Here is a 17,179-nt window from a genome sequence, read left to right as displayed (position 1 = left end):
CATTCTCCGGTTTCAAATTTTATTTAAATTATGATATTTGTAAAACTGAAAATTCAAAAGTTAATTAAAATAAAAAAAATAGTAGTATATTAATTAAATACAAAAATTGATATCAATAAAATACCAAAATTTTAGAATTTAAATTCCTAAAATAAGCTCTCGTTGTTGTGTATCCAAATTTCTTCAATTAGATCTTATTGGAGTTGGTCATAAATTCATTCTTCATGGATGAAAGCATGCAGACACAAATAAATTCATTCTTCAGAATTGAGGGTTGCGCATGAGTTTGGTTGTCACGGGTAAATCCTGAGCTAGATCTAGATTCATCTTCATCCTAATTAGTTGCATTTTCTCCTTAATCATCAATTATTATACTATTACAGTATAATACATGCATACATCATGTCGACGATTCATGACTGATACCACATACGCACCATACTCACTATTGCATACCGTGCTTGGAGCACACCGACATTTCTTATTAAAGTTCAATCTAATACAATGCCTATCATGTCTAGCTCGTCTTACCAAACTCTACCCCGAGAATAAGATCAATGTGGAAGTCGAATGGAACCGATTAGTGAAGTAGGAGCAAGCACATTAAAACTCTAACCATTTGTAAGCATATACTAGGACTTTGTATTTCCTTCTCGTTGCTTGCTAATGTGTGTTTCTAGCGCGTATAATATAATTTGAATACGTGTTCGACAATTCTCTACGCCATCTTAAATAAATTCTTGGTGTCTTAATGTTATTCGATAAATAATTCTCTTCAAAATGAGCGCCAAAACAAATTAGGGCAAGGTGAAGGGAAAATAACCACCCGTATTCACCCAGACATTTTGGAACAAAAATGCAAAAAATTGGTTTATGTTTTATTTAAACTAAATTGATGACTATCTTTTACTATTCATTTTGACCATTTCGAGTTCCTCTCTTATAATTATTGGGATGGCCTAATGGTGTAATGTAGACAACACTTAAATCTCTTTCCAACCTCGAGCTTTGTTGATAACTAATTGAGGCAGTCTATTTGTGGAATGCAGGCAACACCAATTTTCTGTGTCTCTCACAACGACCTCTGTGTCAGCTATCTTCATATAGAACGAATTTAAATAATTATAACCAACCGCAACGACATGACCGAGCATCTTTAATTCATTAAAAAATGTAGAATTACAGTAGGGGATTCGTATCGTGTGAAATACATTACACTATCTGCAGCTTCGTTAAGAAGCAGCAACATAAGCGAAAACGGATTTGTGGATCGGAGAATTTCATCTAGTAATGCTAATGCATGGTGCTGATGCTAATAAATGCAAACAACTGATTAAATCACCTTATATAGCAATCACCTTCAGGGATTTGCTGCAGCAGAGGTGGATGCAGTTTGTCTTTGGCTCAATTTCATGTATAGGCCCTGCAACGTAGTCATGCTATTTCAGTTACTGCAGAACAAGCCAATATATGGCTAGAAACCCTTTCTCCCTCTCTAGAATATGAAATCACTCTCTTAGAAATCAGAAATTAGGCATTGAAAAAAAAATTACGTTTGTTGTGTGGATAGTGGCTCCAGTAGTCATGCCGATAGTTTGGTCTGGGATTAACTCAAAGCTCATGTGCTGCAGAAGTACTGCAAGGGATACAATTGCTTCAAGTAAAGCAAATTGATCGCCTACACACTTGCGCGGCCCTCCACTGAATGGGATATATCTGAAATATAGCATTTGGAGATGAATTAGCTGTAAAACTATTAGAGCCTCAAAGAAGAAATAACTGAAGTTCATGTGCATGCCTATAATCTGTGTTCGCTTCATTTGGAACTGGGCTATCTAAATCGAATCTTTCTGGAAAAAAATCATCAGCCCTTTCCCACACCTTCAAATACAAAACAAGAAAGTTAATTCCTTAGTTTACAGCACAAACACGAAACACCTGCACCTCTTGATCTACAACAGCCTAGTGTTACTGTGGATGTAAAACACCACTAAACTTGACCCATTCAGTCAGTTCAAGTCAGATTAGCTTAGAATCACTCAAATCAGCTCCTATTAGAGTTTGCTTTGTTCCTCTTGGAATCTGGGAAAAATATACCTCTGCAGAGCGATGGATATTGTAGACTGAGATCATGATATCTTGACCAGGATAGACCTTGTAGTTCCCAGGTAGCACGTCATCAACTTGAGCACGTCTCAACAGGACCTAATGAAATATTCATGCCAGATCAAAAGCAAGCACACTATTGTCAAGTTGAGGAGTGACTTTGCAGCTTACAGGTGGATGAGGATAAAGACGCATTGATTCATTGATGCAACGTGTCAAAAACTTGAGATTCTTTATGTCTTCATAGGTTGGAAGCCGACCCTGTAAAACTCTGTCAACTTCTTCGTGTGCTTTTCGCAAAGAGGGTGGATCCTGTATTACAAAACAAGTAAAGAACAAAATGATAAACAACAATACACCGTACAGAAAAAATCAATAAATTCATGAGTGAAGTTTTAAGAGTTATGAATCCTTAAAAGGGTTGGAAGTGGAGAAGCCTCTGAAATTGCATTCAAGTTGGTGACAAAATGCTGACGGTACAGAAAGATGAGTGACTGGAAGGAGAATAGTAACTACACCTTACTTAGCAAATATGCTGTCCAAGTTAACACAGAACCGGTGGTCTCATGGCCAGCAACTAACATCGATAGAAGGTCATCTCTCAGCTGGGTACTTGATACCTGAAACAAAATGCAACACTTTGATGATTGTGCTTCATTGAAACTCAAAGGACATGTAACAAATATGAAAAAATTGCTAAAGCAACTTATACCAAACAGAGACAAAAATTTGTTTGATCGGAGCTTTCAGTTTCAATACCTCCTCTCTGCTGGCAAGCAAGAAGCGAAGAATGCTTGGATCTGCATCATTCACATACTCCTCCTCATTGATCCTCTCACCCTCAGCTTCAACAATCTCCCGGCACTTTGCTATGAGCTCCTCAACAGCTTCCCTAATTATAGAAACTGCCTTTTCAGCCTTGATTTGTCTTGGTATTACTTTACATAAAGCATTAATCTGAGGGATGACATGTACACACAAAGAGATATTCAAAGTTAGTGTTGCTATTTACTATGGAAGTGATACCACTGCAGAAAGAGTCAAATGAATAACCTGCCTTCCAGTACGGTAATAGATCAGTTGAGCGAAGCTCTGCCTCTTTCAATGCATTATAAACTGCATCAATAACTGGACTATTGGTCGTGAGAGAATCAAACTCATAGTTAAATAGAGCTAATCCGATAACATCAAGAGTTAGCTGTGAGAACTTTTCCTCCATGTTTACAGCAGAGCCATTGACTAAACTGGGCTTCAGTCTCTCAACCATCTGCTCAGCGCATCTGCAAAAGACCCGTTCAACTATTATCGACAAGTACTTCTTGTGAAGTGACGGAACCACGGCCCTGCGCCTTACCTATAATAAGAACATATTTGACCTCAAAAACAGTAAACACATGCAGGAAGCATACTAGAACTCAGAAACAGGGATACATAAATTTTTAGAAGGATCAAGCTACATCATATGATGCTTTTACTAATACTAGCCCATAGAGTGAAAACAAAATGCATACAAATCCAAACCTTCCAGTAATTATTGTGTTACTACGGCAAGACCATGAAATCTGAAAATCTGATGGTTGTAACATCTTCAAATCAAATGAGGGCTTTCCTTCAAACATCAGTACTAGGCTACATTAAAGTAATTCAAGTGTTTCCATTGCAATTATGCTACACTCAAATCTCTTCCAAAGTGAACCCTAAATTCCAGTGAGTTAATAGCACAGAGTGAAAACTAATTCAACATAAACAAACGGTAATACACACAAATAGATTGCAATCTTATCTAAAATAAACGCACAAGAGAGAGAGAATCCTGATTTTAACATCAAAAATGAAAGCGCGAAATCTAGGCATAGAGAGAAATCACCGTCCAAAGAGAACCCTCGGCGATGGCGAAGCCGGAACCAAACAAAAACTCAGAAACCTCGGCCACGAGGCCCTTGGAGTACTTGGTGCCGTAATTCCGCAACACATACTTGGCAATGGCGGGGTCGCTGACGATGACGAAGTTCCTGGGACCGGCGGAGAGGCGGTAGATGGGGCCGTACTCGTTCATCCACTTGAAGAGAGGCAGGAAGAGGGCGCCGCCGAGAAGATCGGAGACGTCATCGAGCTTGGCGCTGGCGGCGGGGATGTTGGAGTCGTCTTTGGGGCCTAATGTGGCGAGTGATTTGGTGAGGGACGTCAGCCAGTCTGGGCTCACCCATGAAGTGGTCGGCGGTGGCTTGCCGTTGGAGGAGTTGTTAATGGAAAGGGAGGGAGCAGGGCAACGCCGGCGATGGAGACGGGGATGTGTGATGGGGGATAACACGGAGAGGGATAATGCAGATGACATGATAGCCGCTACTCTCTGTTTTTCCCGGTCATCATCTCATTTTAATTATAATAATTTTTATTATACACTTATACAAAAATATCCTTACTAAATTTTATTACTTCCTCAATCATATTGACTCATTTCTATTACACAGTTTTTAAAATGAATGTGGTAAAATTTAAAATAAGAAAGTAAAGGAAGAGGAATTAAAAAAAAGAAATTAATGTACAATAGAAGATAAATTTTTTGCAAAAAAAAATAAATAAATGACTTAACTACGTTGAAACAATCCAAAAAGAGGTACTATTAAATTTTCGATATAGAGATTAACTCATTTAGGTGAGTTTATTTAACACATAATCTATGTCTCTTAATAGGTGATTTTATTCTTCTTCCTTTTTTAGAAGTTTTTCACCCAAACCACCTCCCCGTGGATTAGATCCATAATTACCAGTATTATTTTGAAACTGTTTTAGAGTATTTATTGTTTGTATGTAATTATATATTCCATCCTTCCACAAAAAAATAGACTAGTTTTGACATTTGGGTCGTCCATAGGGGTGTAAATTCGGGTACCCAAATCCGAAATCTAAAAAATATCATACCCAATACCCGACCCGGATATGAATTCGGGTACCCTAATACCCGATGCGGGTACCCGAACCCAACTAATCGGGTACCCATAAACCCGGAAGTATTATATTTGAAATTTATTCTTTTATATAAATTAAATTGTGATGAGAATAGAAATTATTAAAATAACACAAACTTATACTATTTATTGGTTGTACGTAATCCACAAAGTCGAGATAATAGAACAATGAAATATCAAAGCAACCAAACATATAATCTAAATAATGTCAAAGCAACCAAACATAATCCAAATAGTAAACTAAGAACTTTATAACCCAAAATATTTTTCACAAATACATAATTAATCGGGTTTAATCGGGTATTAGTCGGGTACCCTAATACGGGTTTCGGGTACCCTAAACCCGAAGAATCCTAACATTAACTACCCAAACCCATACCCGAACCTATAATTTCGGGTTTCGAGTACCCAAAACCCGTCGGGTATTGGGACTCGGTCGGGAATACCCGAAACCCGCAGATTAAATTTTCAGGCCTAGTCGTCCACTAAAATTACACTAGTTCTAAAAATGGAAAGGTAAACAAATATTAACCTTATACGTCATTCTAAATGTGGACATCACGATTCACACTCCACTCACTACAAAAATCTCGCGATTTAGGAGTGGAATTTAGCAGCGGATAAACATCCGTCACTATTAGTAGCGGATTTGTAACGAAATATCCGTTGCAAAAGTTAGTAAGGGAATTTGTAGCAGATTTTCATTTGGCGGCATAATAGTGCGCCATATTTAGGGACGAATTTAGTAACGGATCCAGTCCGCTAGTAATTAGTAGGAGGCATATCCGCTACTAATAATTATTTCTTTATTAATAAAAATCTAAATTACAAAATTAAATAAATATAGCGACGGATTCATATTCGCTAGCAAATAGTAGCAGATATATCCGCTACTATTAATTATTACAAAATTAAACAAAAGAAATTATAAAAATAAATAAATTTAGCAACGGATTCGTATCCGTTAGTAGTTAATAGCGGAATAAAAATGTCCGTTACTATTCTGCGGCTAGAATTTTACTTATTATTTTTTATTTAATTTTGTCATTAGTTAATAGCAATACAAAAAATATGATATAGGAAATTTTAAACAAATTCTCACGTGATTTTGAGTTTGATCCAAAATAAATATAATCCCTCCATTTCGCAGTATTTTTTATTTAATTTTGTTATTAGTTAATAGCAATACAAAAAATATGATATAGGAAATTTTAAACAAATTCTCACGTTATTTTGAGTTTGATCCAAAATAAATATAATCCCTCCATTTCGCAGTAGTTGAGTCATTTTTTTTTGCACAAAGATTAATAAAAAATAAATATTAAATATATTAAATGAAAAGATGATAAAATTGGAAAGAGAAAATGCAGAGAGAATAAAGTAAGAGAGGGAATAAAATAGAAGACGAAAAATATGTTGCTTTTTGCTAAAAAGAAAAATTACTCTACTATGGATGGCAGACAATTTTTGATACGACACGATACGACGACACGGACCCGCACGAAATTAACACGACACGAACACGCACGTTCAGGATTTGGGTCCTTATAGGGTCGACCCAATAAGAACACGAAGATAACGGGTTGGGTCGGGTCGTGTTTGGGTCGGGTTTGGGTTACACGTTAAGAAAAAAAATTATTTTTATTAATTAAAAAATTATTAAACTTTAATTTCTAGTTATTTTTGTTGATTAAAAATATTATACTTTAATTTTAATTAATTAAAAAATATTATACTTTCATTTTATTAATTAAAAATATTAATTAATTTTTCTATAAATTTTAAGAAAATATTATGCTTAGATTTTATTAAAAAATAATATTTTTAATTATTTAATTTTATTATATAGATTTAATATTACTATAATTTAATTTCATTATTTTGATTAAGAAAATAATTATTTTAATTTGGTATTTTTTTATTTTATCATGTAATATCAAGTTTATATCGTATAATAACATCATGTTTTAGTCGTTATCGTATTGTGTCAAGCTAACTTACTATCATTAACAGAGAGTTGACTTTTTTATTTGTACATGATAATACGCACGAACCCGCTGGGTTGGGACACATAAGAACCCGATGATTTCGGGTTGGGTTGAGCTTGGACACGATTGGGTTGTGTCGATAATGGGTTGACACGATAACGACCCAACACGCACGATCTGATAGCCCTTGGAGCATACTAAAGTATAAAAATGACTCAACTATCATGGAACAGAAGGAGTACAATTTTTAATTAAAACAATATTTTTTTTTTAAATTTGAAGATATTTAATTTCAAATTTAATATTTTCTTAAATTATTATAGAATGATTAGTATGTAATTTATTTTAATTTACTTCATATTTTTAAATTTTATTTCAATGTATAATGTTGAAAATGTTCGACAATGTATGTACAATTTATGTATGTTTATCGTTATCCAAATAAATATAAATGTACATAAACTGTATTCGTACATAATATCCCTAAATTTTAAATTTAATTGAATTATTTATGTATTAGTTTTGTTGGGGAGTGATCAATTGCTAACTACAACTAATTTAAGGCCACATGATTTTAAAAAACGTGTGGTCTATAATTTGCCACGTGTAATTTTCGTTTTTATTAATTAAATCGGAAAAGATAAAAAAAAACGCCAAATTAGGGTTTTGGATGAAAATGTCAATATAGTGTTTCGAAAATATCAACACAATGCTTTGAGAATGTCAACACAAATTTAGGATTGACATTGTATATGCTTTATATTGACATATTATCTTAGCTGCATTGACATTAACCTGTGTACGAAAAATACGAAAATTCTAGATTTTTTTTTTCAAATTTTAACGTCGGAACATATGCATGTAGTATATCGTTGGAATCCTTATAAAATTATCTTTAATTTGATATATGTTATATGAATTTAAAGTGTTGGGATTTCTTTTAAAAGTTAGTTATAACTAACTTGACATTAATACCCCTATTGATTTTTATTGGAATTAATCCTATAGCCTTATTGACGTTTTTTGTTGATCGTATTGACATTTTGTGGTTGATGATATAGGCCTTTAATTTGAATATCTAATGGCTATTATTGAGTTGTAGTTAACAATTAAGCATTGAGTTAGCAATATAACACTCCCCTAGTTTTGTTATTAGTTAATAGCAATACAAAAGAAGTGACATAGTAAATTCATAATAATTTTTCACATTATTTCAAACTTATTAAAATAAATATACAATTTTTAATTAAAATATTGTTTTTATAATTTTTATGTCATTTAATTATCTGATTTTTTTTTGGAGCTGCAACTAAAATTATTTTTTTATGTTAATTATTGATAGTCAATTACGTGATAGAAGATGGGTGCAAATAAATTTTTTAAGTGGTACTCCATATAATTGGATTATTACTTTCACTCAACTCACACACCACAACGCACGACTCAACCCTTAACTCCCACGCCGCTTCGACGCCACAGCCTCTCTCGACGCCGTCGCCGCCTCCATCGACGGCCGCCTACCTCGACACCTGACGACCGTCCCTGCTTCTCCTCCCACGGTTCTCTCTCTCTCTCTCTCTCTCTCTCTCTCTCTCTATATCCCACAGTGCACATCTTAATTTTGCCTAATCTAAATTTTGCCTGTTCAGTTACTTGCTTGTGGGTGTGGTGTTCCCTCATATATTGAATAGGATGAAAGAGGAGCACCAATTCTAGCGTGTATGGCTAAATGGTTCTAGTTTATGTTGGATCAATTCTAATGGGTAATTTCTGTTTAGTTGGCAATTTTGCTTTATTAGGATTATTATTTGTTACTGATATCAGATTTTGATTAACCAGAGTGATGTTTTTGATGATATTTAGAAAGCCATCCTAAGAGTACATTAGGATTTATACAACAGAAAGTGGTGGTCATGCGCCTCCCCACGCGGCAGGGCTCGGAGATTGTGGTGGTCTACGTGCGACACCCATGGCTACCTCCACGCTTCTCTACTCCCATGGCAATGCTGCCGACTCGGACAGAAGTACGAGCTCTTCATCGAGCTCAACATTCATATGTGCGTCAATCTCCTTGGGTACATATGCTTTTTTCGTCTTCAATCGGTCAATTCTAGCAGTTTTTGAATGAATTTGGTTCGCAGAAAAGCATATAAAATTGATTAAGCAGATGCGATTTTCCGTTCACATTATGCTAAAACTCTTTTACTTTATTTGGATTCTGAGTTTCGTGCTCTAGGTTCATGCTCATCATTATAATTTGGAAACCTTTGAAAGTAAGAAAATTTCTCGAGATTGAATTTTTACCATAGGAATTGTGTGCTTTGCTACTGCTACATCTAGTGATAAATTATAGAATAGTTTGTACAATCTGTGAACTCATATATTCACATGTGAGTGTGTGTTTGGGTGTGTGTCACATATTGTAGAAAAGAATAACTTTGTGAAGCTTCTTTGAATATGATCAGGTATGACTACTCTGGATATGGGCAGTCGACTGGGACAGTGAGTGCTAGATCTGATGCTTTTTGTTGGATCTTTCTCTTGGAGCATATACTGTAACTGTGAAAAAGATGGTTATGTTGGTTTTTGTTTGTAGCCCAGTGAGCATAATACAAATGCGGTTATTGAAGCTGCTTTCAAGTGTTTGGAGGAGAACTATGGCACCAAGCAGGAAGATGTTATCTTATACAGTCAATCTGTGGTAAGTGGCCCCACTTTAGATCCAACAACTTGTTTGCCTAGTGTACGAGTTGTTGTTTTGCATAGTCCTATACTCTCTGGTGTGAGAGTCATGTATTTTGTCAAAAAAACTTATTGGTTCGACATCTACAAGGTTATATCTTCCCCATAATGTGAAATTAAGATGCAAATTTCTTGCTTTCAATTGTGTTGAATTAATGTATTGTTGTTGCGTTGTCTCTTGTTGTAGAACATCGAAAAGTCCATCCTGCTAAATCAACTGTCCTCATTATTCATGTAAGTATCAGTATTTTTCTATTCGTAACTTTAGAAACTCTTATGTTGAAGATGAGGTATTAATACTATATCTGTGTTGGATGCTTCTTGCTTATTTTGACGTAACTCAATATTTCTCAAGTCTTCCTTGCCTATTTGTTATGAATGTACTATGCTGTGTACTAGTTTTCATGAATTGCATGCTAGAGTCTAGTTTATACCCCCCATTTAAGTGTTTCTTTGCAACATAAATGATCTTGTGATGGTTTGTTGTCAAGGAACTGCAGATAAAGTGGTTAACCTTTCACACAGTGATCAGTTGTGAGAACTCTGCAAAGAGAAATACGAGCCATTGTGGATCAAAGGAGGGACCACTGAATACATCAAACATCTCAAGAAGTTTGTGGCAACAGTGGAGCGATCTCCATAGCACGGAACGAGCACGAGGAAGAGCATAGATATTTTTGATGCTCCGAGGAAGAGCAGCGACAGGAGGGAGAAGCCAAGGCGTAGTATGGACAAGCCCGGGAGATCAAATCACCAACCACAGAATGTTGATAGTTTTAGGATGTCGTTTGAGGGAGAAGCCAAGGCGCAGTTCATGTCCCAACAGTCCCATAACTCGAGTTATTCAGTTGTTCAGTCTCTAGTCATGATTGTGAAGAATTATGAGTTTGACCTTTTTGAGATTCATTATTATCTATATTTTAAAGTTATGACAATATCGAACTTTATGTAATTTGAAAAATACTTATTAGTTTATCTATTATTATTTTTTGCTACAAAGAATTGTTGTTATTTATTTGTTGAGATGTTGGTTTGTAGTAAACAGGTTGTCGAAACTGGGCAAACAATAAAATAATTGATCCGTAATATAAATTTAAAGTTAGCAACGGAATAGCAACTGAAGTAAAATATAAATAAATAAATAAAAAAACTACAGTAGCGGAATATATCCGTTGCTAATCTCTTACTAATGAAATTCTACTACTGATCCGCTAGTACTAGCAACGAATATATCTGTTGCTAAACTTGATTCATTTTCGTTTCTGTTTTGATTTCAACATTTAGTAGCGGATTTCGTCTGTTGGAAATCCGTTGCTAGGTCTTAGTAGCGGACTTTGTACGCTACAAGTGATTTGGCAGCGAGGTCTTTAGCGGCGGACAATATCCGCTACTAATCCGCTGCTAATATGATTTAGCAAAGGAATTTAGTCATTTAGCAGCGGAATTTTCCGTTGCTAAATCGCGAGATTTTTGTAGTGACTAATACTAATTCCACCATGCACATTTTCTCTCACTCTCTCTTATTTTACCAATTTCATTAAAACTCGTATATATTGTTTACAATTTTATCTATTTTTATGAACGGAGGGAGTGTACCAGTAATATTTTATACCCTGAAATTCATACTCCATTTGCCTTTTAGAATCTTTTGTACCCTACTTTAATTTCTAGTTTTGGTAATTAGGATCTGATTTATTTGCTCAATTCTTCTCTCTTGATCGTTATACTTTTGCTTTTTTAAGTTTATCTCTTGTTTTACTTCTACTTTTTAGACTTGTCCCTTATCGCTATAAGCTATTAATTATTTCAACCTTTAGCTTTAATACTTCGAGAGGTTAGTCAAATCTAAGCCTTAATTAGGAAGTAAAGTCTTGATCCAAGTGTATGTCTAGATATTGATTGCCTATATTAGTTCAGTTTACTAGTTTTCCTTTTTACTTATGTCTAGGATTAATAGTTCCCACACCTAAATTGTGGAGCTCAAGGGCGTAATTTCTAAATCTAAACTCAATCTAAAGAGTGACGGTATTACCAAAAAAACCCTCAAAACTCAAGCTGAGTTAACAATTCAAATATTTCCACTTTGTGGATTACGTACTATACTTGTTAGGAGTTTGAATAGTGAGAATAAGTTTGTGGATTACGTACTATACTTGTTAGGATTACGTACAATCCAAATATTTCCACTTTGTGGATTACGTACAACCACAGAAAATCATATCTTCATATTGCACAGTCGAAATACGCCGAATCAAGATCTTGATGGATTGAACGATGGAATAAGTTTTCGTTGAAGAACGTATAGTAATATATATCAGCATACTAGCTCACCAAAACACTAATCGTATAGTTGGATTCAACTTTTTGAAGTCTTGACACCGTCTCCAACTACGTCTACACTCCCTACTCCTAGTTAAACCAGAGGTTATGTCCAATGAGTGATTGGATCCTCAGTAGTGGTTCATGGTTTTATTATTTTAGTGTTATATGAATGTGATTTAAATAAATAGCCTACTATCAGCGAGTTGTAGCATTTTGTTGGATTGATGAAAAAAATTGACTTGTATCTCATATTATCATATTTGAAGGGATGCCTTGGTGTCGTGGACGGAACCTAACAAGAAGATGTATCCATCGTATAAGTATAAAAAACAACCGTTCTACATATTTTGGCAGCATACATACAATTGGTGACGAATTCGATCTTACCATTTCCAGTCACCGACGGCCAGTTCTTCATAATCAAGAAACGAAACAAATGTTTGGAATGAGCTTTTGTTTACCCGCACAATTATTTATGGTTAAATAACGATGCTATTAAACGATTTTACTAATATGAAGTGAGTATTTAGGAAACCTAATAGAGTAGTATTCTTTTTTTTTTCAAAATGCGCGCATACCAAACCGTAGAAATTATGCACATTTTATTTTTGTTGTTTGAGCCTGCTAATATTGGGCCTACCTTTTCTATATCCAACTATATAACCTTTATTGCATCACAACTAACACAACTTTAGCCCATTTAATAAAATGATTGCTTAATTTGCTAGTCAAGTTTTATACCTAAACAAACTGTGAAACTAATTATTTTTCATATAATTCAAATATTATGTCTACATACTAATCTTTCTATTTTCCAGTCAATCCGTTCGTTTGAAAAATATAATAGAGGATCAATGCTATTGCTATCCATCAACTTAAGTTAACTAAAAAGAGGAGTAGTTAATATGATAGCATGATTTTGATAACAACAATTTTACAATAACATGGTCCAAATGTATCGGTTATTAAAGAACCAAACTTCCACTTGCATCGCCACCCTTAATTATTTACCCAACAATAGTTTGATATTGTCTGTTTTCGGTCAAGCTCATACGGATTTGTTTTTGGGTCACTCTCAGAACTAGTTGGAGTTGAATAGAAATTATATACGCCTTTCATTTCCTCAAACACTTGATGTGGGATAAGTTTGTACTCAACAAACTTGGGACTGGACAGAAATTATATACATCTTCCAACTTCCCTCAAACACCCGGTGTTGGGATATGTTTGTACTAAACAAACCTCCCCCTCAAATTGAGACCACATCAGGAACAGACAGACGCAGTCAACATATCGAGACATTACGGGCCAGACTCGAAGTTGAGTCATCCAGGCCCAACCCTTTGGTCATAATGTGCCTGACCCATGTAACCTGGGCTCTAATACCACTTGTTTGGATTGTCGACTGCAACAATAGTTTGATATTGTCCGCTTTGGTCAAGTCTGCACGTATGTGTTTTAAAATCACTCTCAAAAAGTCCTCAAACTAATTGGAATTGGATATGAATTATTCTAACACCTTATACAATTGCATTACTCAATAGTAGATGTGTTCTATAAGTAGTCAGGTATAGCAATTGAATGCGCCAGATATTGTAGACTAGTCCAGTCAATTTGATATCTGCACGCTTGAGTTATATAGTCAAAAACTTATAGCTAGTACTAGTACTAGTACTTGTGGTAGTATTTAATTGATTTGTAGGGAGACCAATTTGTTGACGAGTGAAGGTGCATTTGTTCCATTAAATATTACTCCACGCATGTCTATAAGATGAACCATTTAAGCCCTATGTTGCACAAACTGACCAATCCATATTTTACTTGTTGGCCTATAGTATGAATTTATATTCAGAGGGTGGACTCCATTACCTAGTGAGATTAAAAATTTAAAACATTTGAATTTTTGAAAGCTACTTATAGATTAGTAATAATCTCTCTCTATCCGCGAATAAGAGTCTCGATTCATAATTATTATAAATGGTAAAAAGACTCCCACATTCCACTATCTCATTCATTTCACATAGCATTTAAAACTAATATATAACATTTATTCCACTAACTTTCTTCCACTCATTTTTTTTACATTTCTTAAAACCCGTGCCAGAAAAATATGAGACTCTTATTCACGGATGGAGGGAGTAATTAACTGGTTATAGTAAATTAGTTGCCGAGAATATCCATTGCTTCAAACCACGAGGAAAGGAAACTTCGCTCTAGCTACTTGTTGAATCAATAATCTAATCGATCACTCAAAAGTCCTTTTTTATTAATAAACATTTATAGTCATTTTTTATTAATAAACATTTATAATCTAATCAAGATGTATACGACTGAACCTGAATCCTAATTGTTCGGCTGACAACCCATTTTGATATAATCTTAGTTTTAGTTTGTGAGATTAAATTAGATAGCATTAAGAAAAGAAGAGAGCATCATATTCAAACCGAATTAATGTGATTTGGCGCATTACATGTTATAATGTTAATAAAAATAAAATAAAAAGGTATACATGGAGCATGTGGGTTGATTGATGGCCCCATGAAAACTATGAAACGGGCCGTGACGGACTCAGCAAGAAGTGGCCAACTGTACTTTTTATAATTTTCTTTATTAATTACAATAATTAATGTACACCCTTGTCTTGCAAACAAATTTCAATAACAATTCTTTTGCATTATTGATGTTTTCCATCCTCAACAGATTTTGTTTTTTGTTGAGTTGGGACCCCTACCCACCACCCACCCAAGGAAAGAAAGAATCCCCCAATTTGAATTAAAAATTGCTACCTATAATTGCTTCTTTTTGGGACAAGGACCCCAAAATGTGAGTTGTATTTAGGAGTAAATTATGAGCCTTAATTTAAATTTGAAGAAAAGTATTAGGCAAAAAGAAAGAATTATGACCTAAAAGGAGCCCTTTGAGGAATGCCTTTTCTTCTTGATCTTGAAGGTGGAGGGGGCGTGGGCGGGTATATGTCTTGTTGTGACCCCTCACGCAATTCCCCCTCTTCATCTCTCTCCATGTATGATGCCGATGCCGATGTCGATGTTCCTTCGCTAATTAACCCATTTCCCTTTATCCCTACAACCTATATACAAATACATCAATACTAGTAGTATTAGATAAATGATGATGATAATGAAACACGCATTAGATAACAAAAAAAAAGATGACATTGACTGGAATGAGTTGGTTATGCAATGAAAAGGATGGAGATGATGATCATCATCGTTCATTCTTTATCAATGGCGGAATTGGCAATTGGGATTTAGAGGGAGAAGGTGCTGACCTTGCATCCCAAAGAGCAGAAGAGGAATGTGTCCAAGAGGCTTCTCCCGCAGATTTGGCAGAGATGAGAGACGGCCTTGCCGCCTTTCGGCTGAGGCCTCTCGTTGAGGAACAAAACCCTTGCGCTGTTTATTACATATGTCTGAACTCCGCTTATGTCCAAAACCTTCTGAATCTCCGAAACCCTCACCACATCGTGGTACGAAGATCTCCGTATCTACAACATTGTTCGAATTTCCATCATTGTCATCAGTGTTACTAACATTCAACCAAATTCATAATGTCCGTGGAAAATAATGAATTCACCTGAATTACTTGATGGTCTTTGTGTTTGGAGGAGCGGCAGTAGTAGCAGAAGGCGTCGGCATTGCAGTCCAAGCAATACATGTTGCATTCGCCGCGGGCCGCGTCGCCGTGGATGCGGCAGTTGTTGAAGAAAGATGTGTTTAAGAGCCTCTCCAGCCACGGAGGAACCTGCATTGTTGTACCCTGCCACAACCCAATCAATTAATTAACCAAAACTTTAATTAAAGTGAATACAATTATACACAGGCATTACCATAATCAAATATGGATTCCTCCAATGATGAAGAAGAAGAAGAAGAAGAAGAGAAGAGAGGAGAGAGAGGGGAGGGAGAAGGCCTAACCTAAACAACCAGCAACTTAAAAATCAACAACAAAACTACACCTAAGCGAAGGAAGGGACAAAAAGCCTAAATTATGATGAAATTAAAGATGGAGCGGTTAGGATCAGAAGGGGTGGCTCAGGATTTCGGTGGGCCGTTGGATGAGATGAAAGAGAGAGAGACAAGGGTTTGGCGCTTACGCTAACAATATTGTTTCTACGTAGACATGAAGGTGCGGCTACACCCCACGCTACAAAAGGGCTTGCAGTATTTGAATTCTCCAAAATACCCTTGACACTTCCCATATTTCACGCTTCACTAATAATGGGCATGAGATTTAGGCAGGATGTCACGTCCGAATCAAGATTTATAATCCAACGTAAGCTAATTAAACTACCAAATTCTTTTTTTTTTTATTAATTTCCTAATTTCACTGTCACCAAGATATTCATATCCGCCTCTTCTTTTTTGGATCAATTTCGTTGGAGATGAATCACCTTCAAATTTAGATGTTATACGTAAATTAAATTAATATATTCACTTCGTCAAATAGTTTTTCTTCAAATTAAAGACCAGTATATATCTTACTATATGTACATATCAATCAATGATTATTTATAAAATTGTTAGAAGATATTATTTCAATTAAACGATGATAATGTATTGTGTCGATATTAATATACACAATTGAGATGGATATAGTTGGAATTTAGTTATTTATACAATGAACATTAATATTCGAAGGAGTATTTACCTACTTTCGATACCCATTTTTTGTGTGGTTTCTAGACTACATCAAATATTACGAATACTTTCCAGGGGCATATAGAGTTTTTAATAAATTAAAAAAATTATATGAATATTGATTTTATCAAGTGATTATACCTACCCTTTTGCCATGTCATCAAGGGCTCAAAACTCTCCAAAATAGGGATAAAAGCACTCTTGGGGTGGCTACTGCATTGACAAAACTTATCTACGAGGATTGCCTAAGATAGTTAAATTGACTCTATTTTCTTTTTTTACATAAGAACCGGTATAATTAAAAATAACGACCGTGATTAATCAAATAAAGGCACTGAAAGGTGACTTCCCCCAAATTATAAACAGACGATCGGATGGTCCGACGATGTTTCGT

General features: G+C 35.2%; 2 protein-coding genes and 1 pseudogene across 3 annotated transcripts; 1 reads left to right on the top strand and 2 right to left on the bottom strand.

Moving 5' to 3' along the window:
- Window positions 1-1,143: 1,143 nt before the first annotated feature.
- Window positions 1,144-4,470, bottom strand: LUT1 (Cytochrome P450 superfamily protein). The gene is made up of 9 exons (XM_048119472.2): window positions 3,974-4,470; window positions 3,164-3,460; window positions 2,866-3,063; window positions 2,625-2,726; window positions 2,278-2,418; window positions 2,098-2,205; window positions 1,799-1,881; window positions 1,554-1,716; window positions 1,144-1,423 (listed from the first exon to the last, which is right to left on the bottom strand). The coding sequence occupies exons 1-9, from the start codon at window positions 4,439-4,441 to the stop codon at window positions 1,361-1,363; spliced, it is 1,623 nt and encodes a 540-aa protein (XP_047975429.2). The 5' UTR covers window positions 4,442-4,470; the 3' UTR covers window positions 1,144-1,360.
- A 4,463-nt stretch (window positions 4,471-8,933) lies between these two features.
- On the top strand, window positions 8,934-10,650 carry LOC148933493 (uncharacterized; annotated as a pseudogene).
- Window positions 10,651-14,893: 4,243 nt separating this feature from the next.
- On the bottom strand, window positions 14,894-16,251 carry LOC125224250 (protein RGF1 INDUCIBLE TRANSCRIPTION FACTOR 1-like). Of its 2 annotated transcripts, none has more exons than XM_048127617.2 (4): window positions 16,063-16,251; window positions 15,722-15,904; window positions 15,417-15,632; window positions 14,894-15,215 (listed from the first exon to the last, which is right to left on the bottom strand). In XM_048127617.2, the coding sequence occupies exons 2-4, from the start codon at window positions 15,893-15,895 to the stop codon at window positions 15,024-15,026; spliced, it is 582 nt and encodes a 193-aa protein (XP_047983574.1). In that variant the 5' UTR covers window positions 15,896-15,904; window positions 16,063-16,251; the 3' UTR covers window positions 14,894-15,023. The 2 variants fall into 2 exon arrangements, with proteins under 2 accessions (XP_047983574.1, XP_047983573.1); XM_048127616.2 differs by having other exon boundaries at window positions 15,975-16,249.
- Window positions 16,252-17,179: the final 928 nt, after the last annotated feature.

The sequence above is a fragment of the Salvia hispanica genome, chromosome 1 (assembly GCF_029641045.1).
Source record: "Salvia hispanica isolate PSC_SH4W2 chromosome 1, Shi_PSC_v1, whole genome shotgun sequence".
NCBI classification, from domain to species: domain Eukaryota; kingdom Viridiplantae; phylum Streptophyta; class Magnoliopsida; order Lamiales; family Lamiaceae; genus Salvia; species Salvia hispanica.
This window is presented reverse-complemented; position numbering and strand designations above follow the sequence as displayed.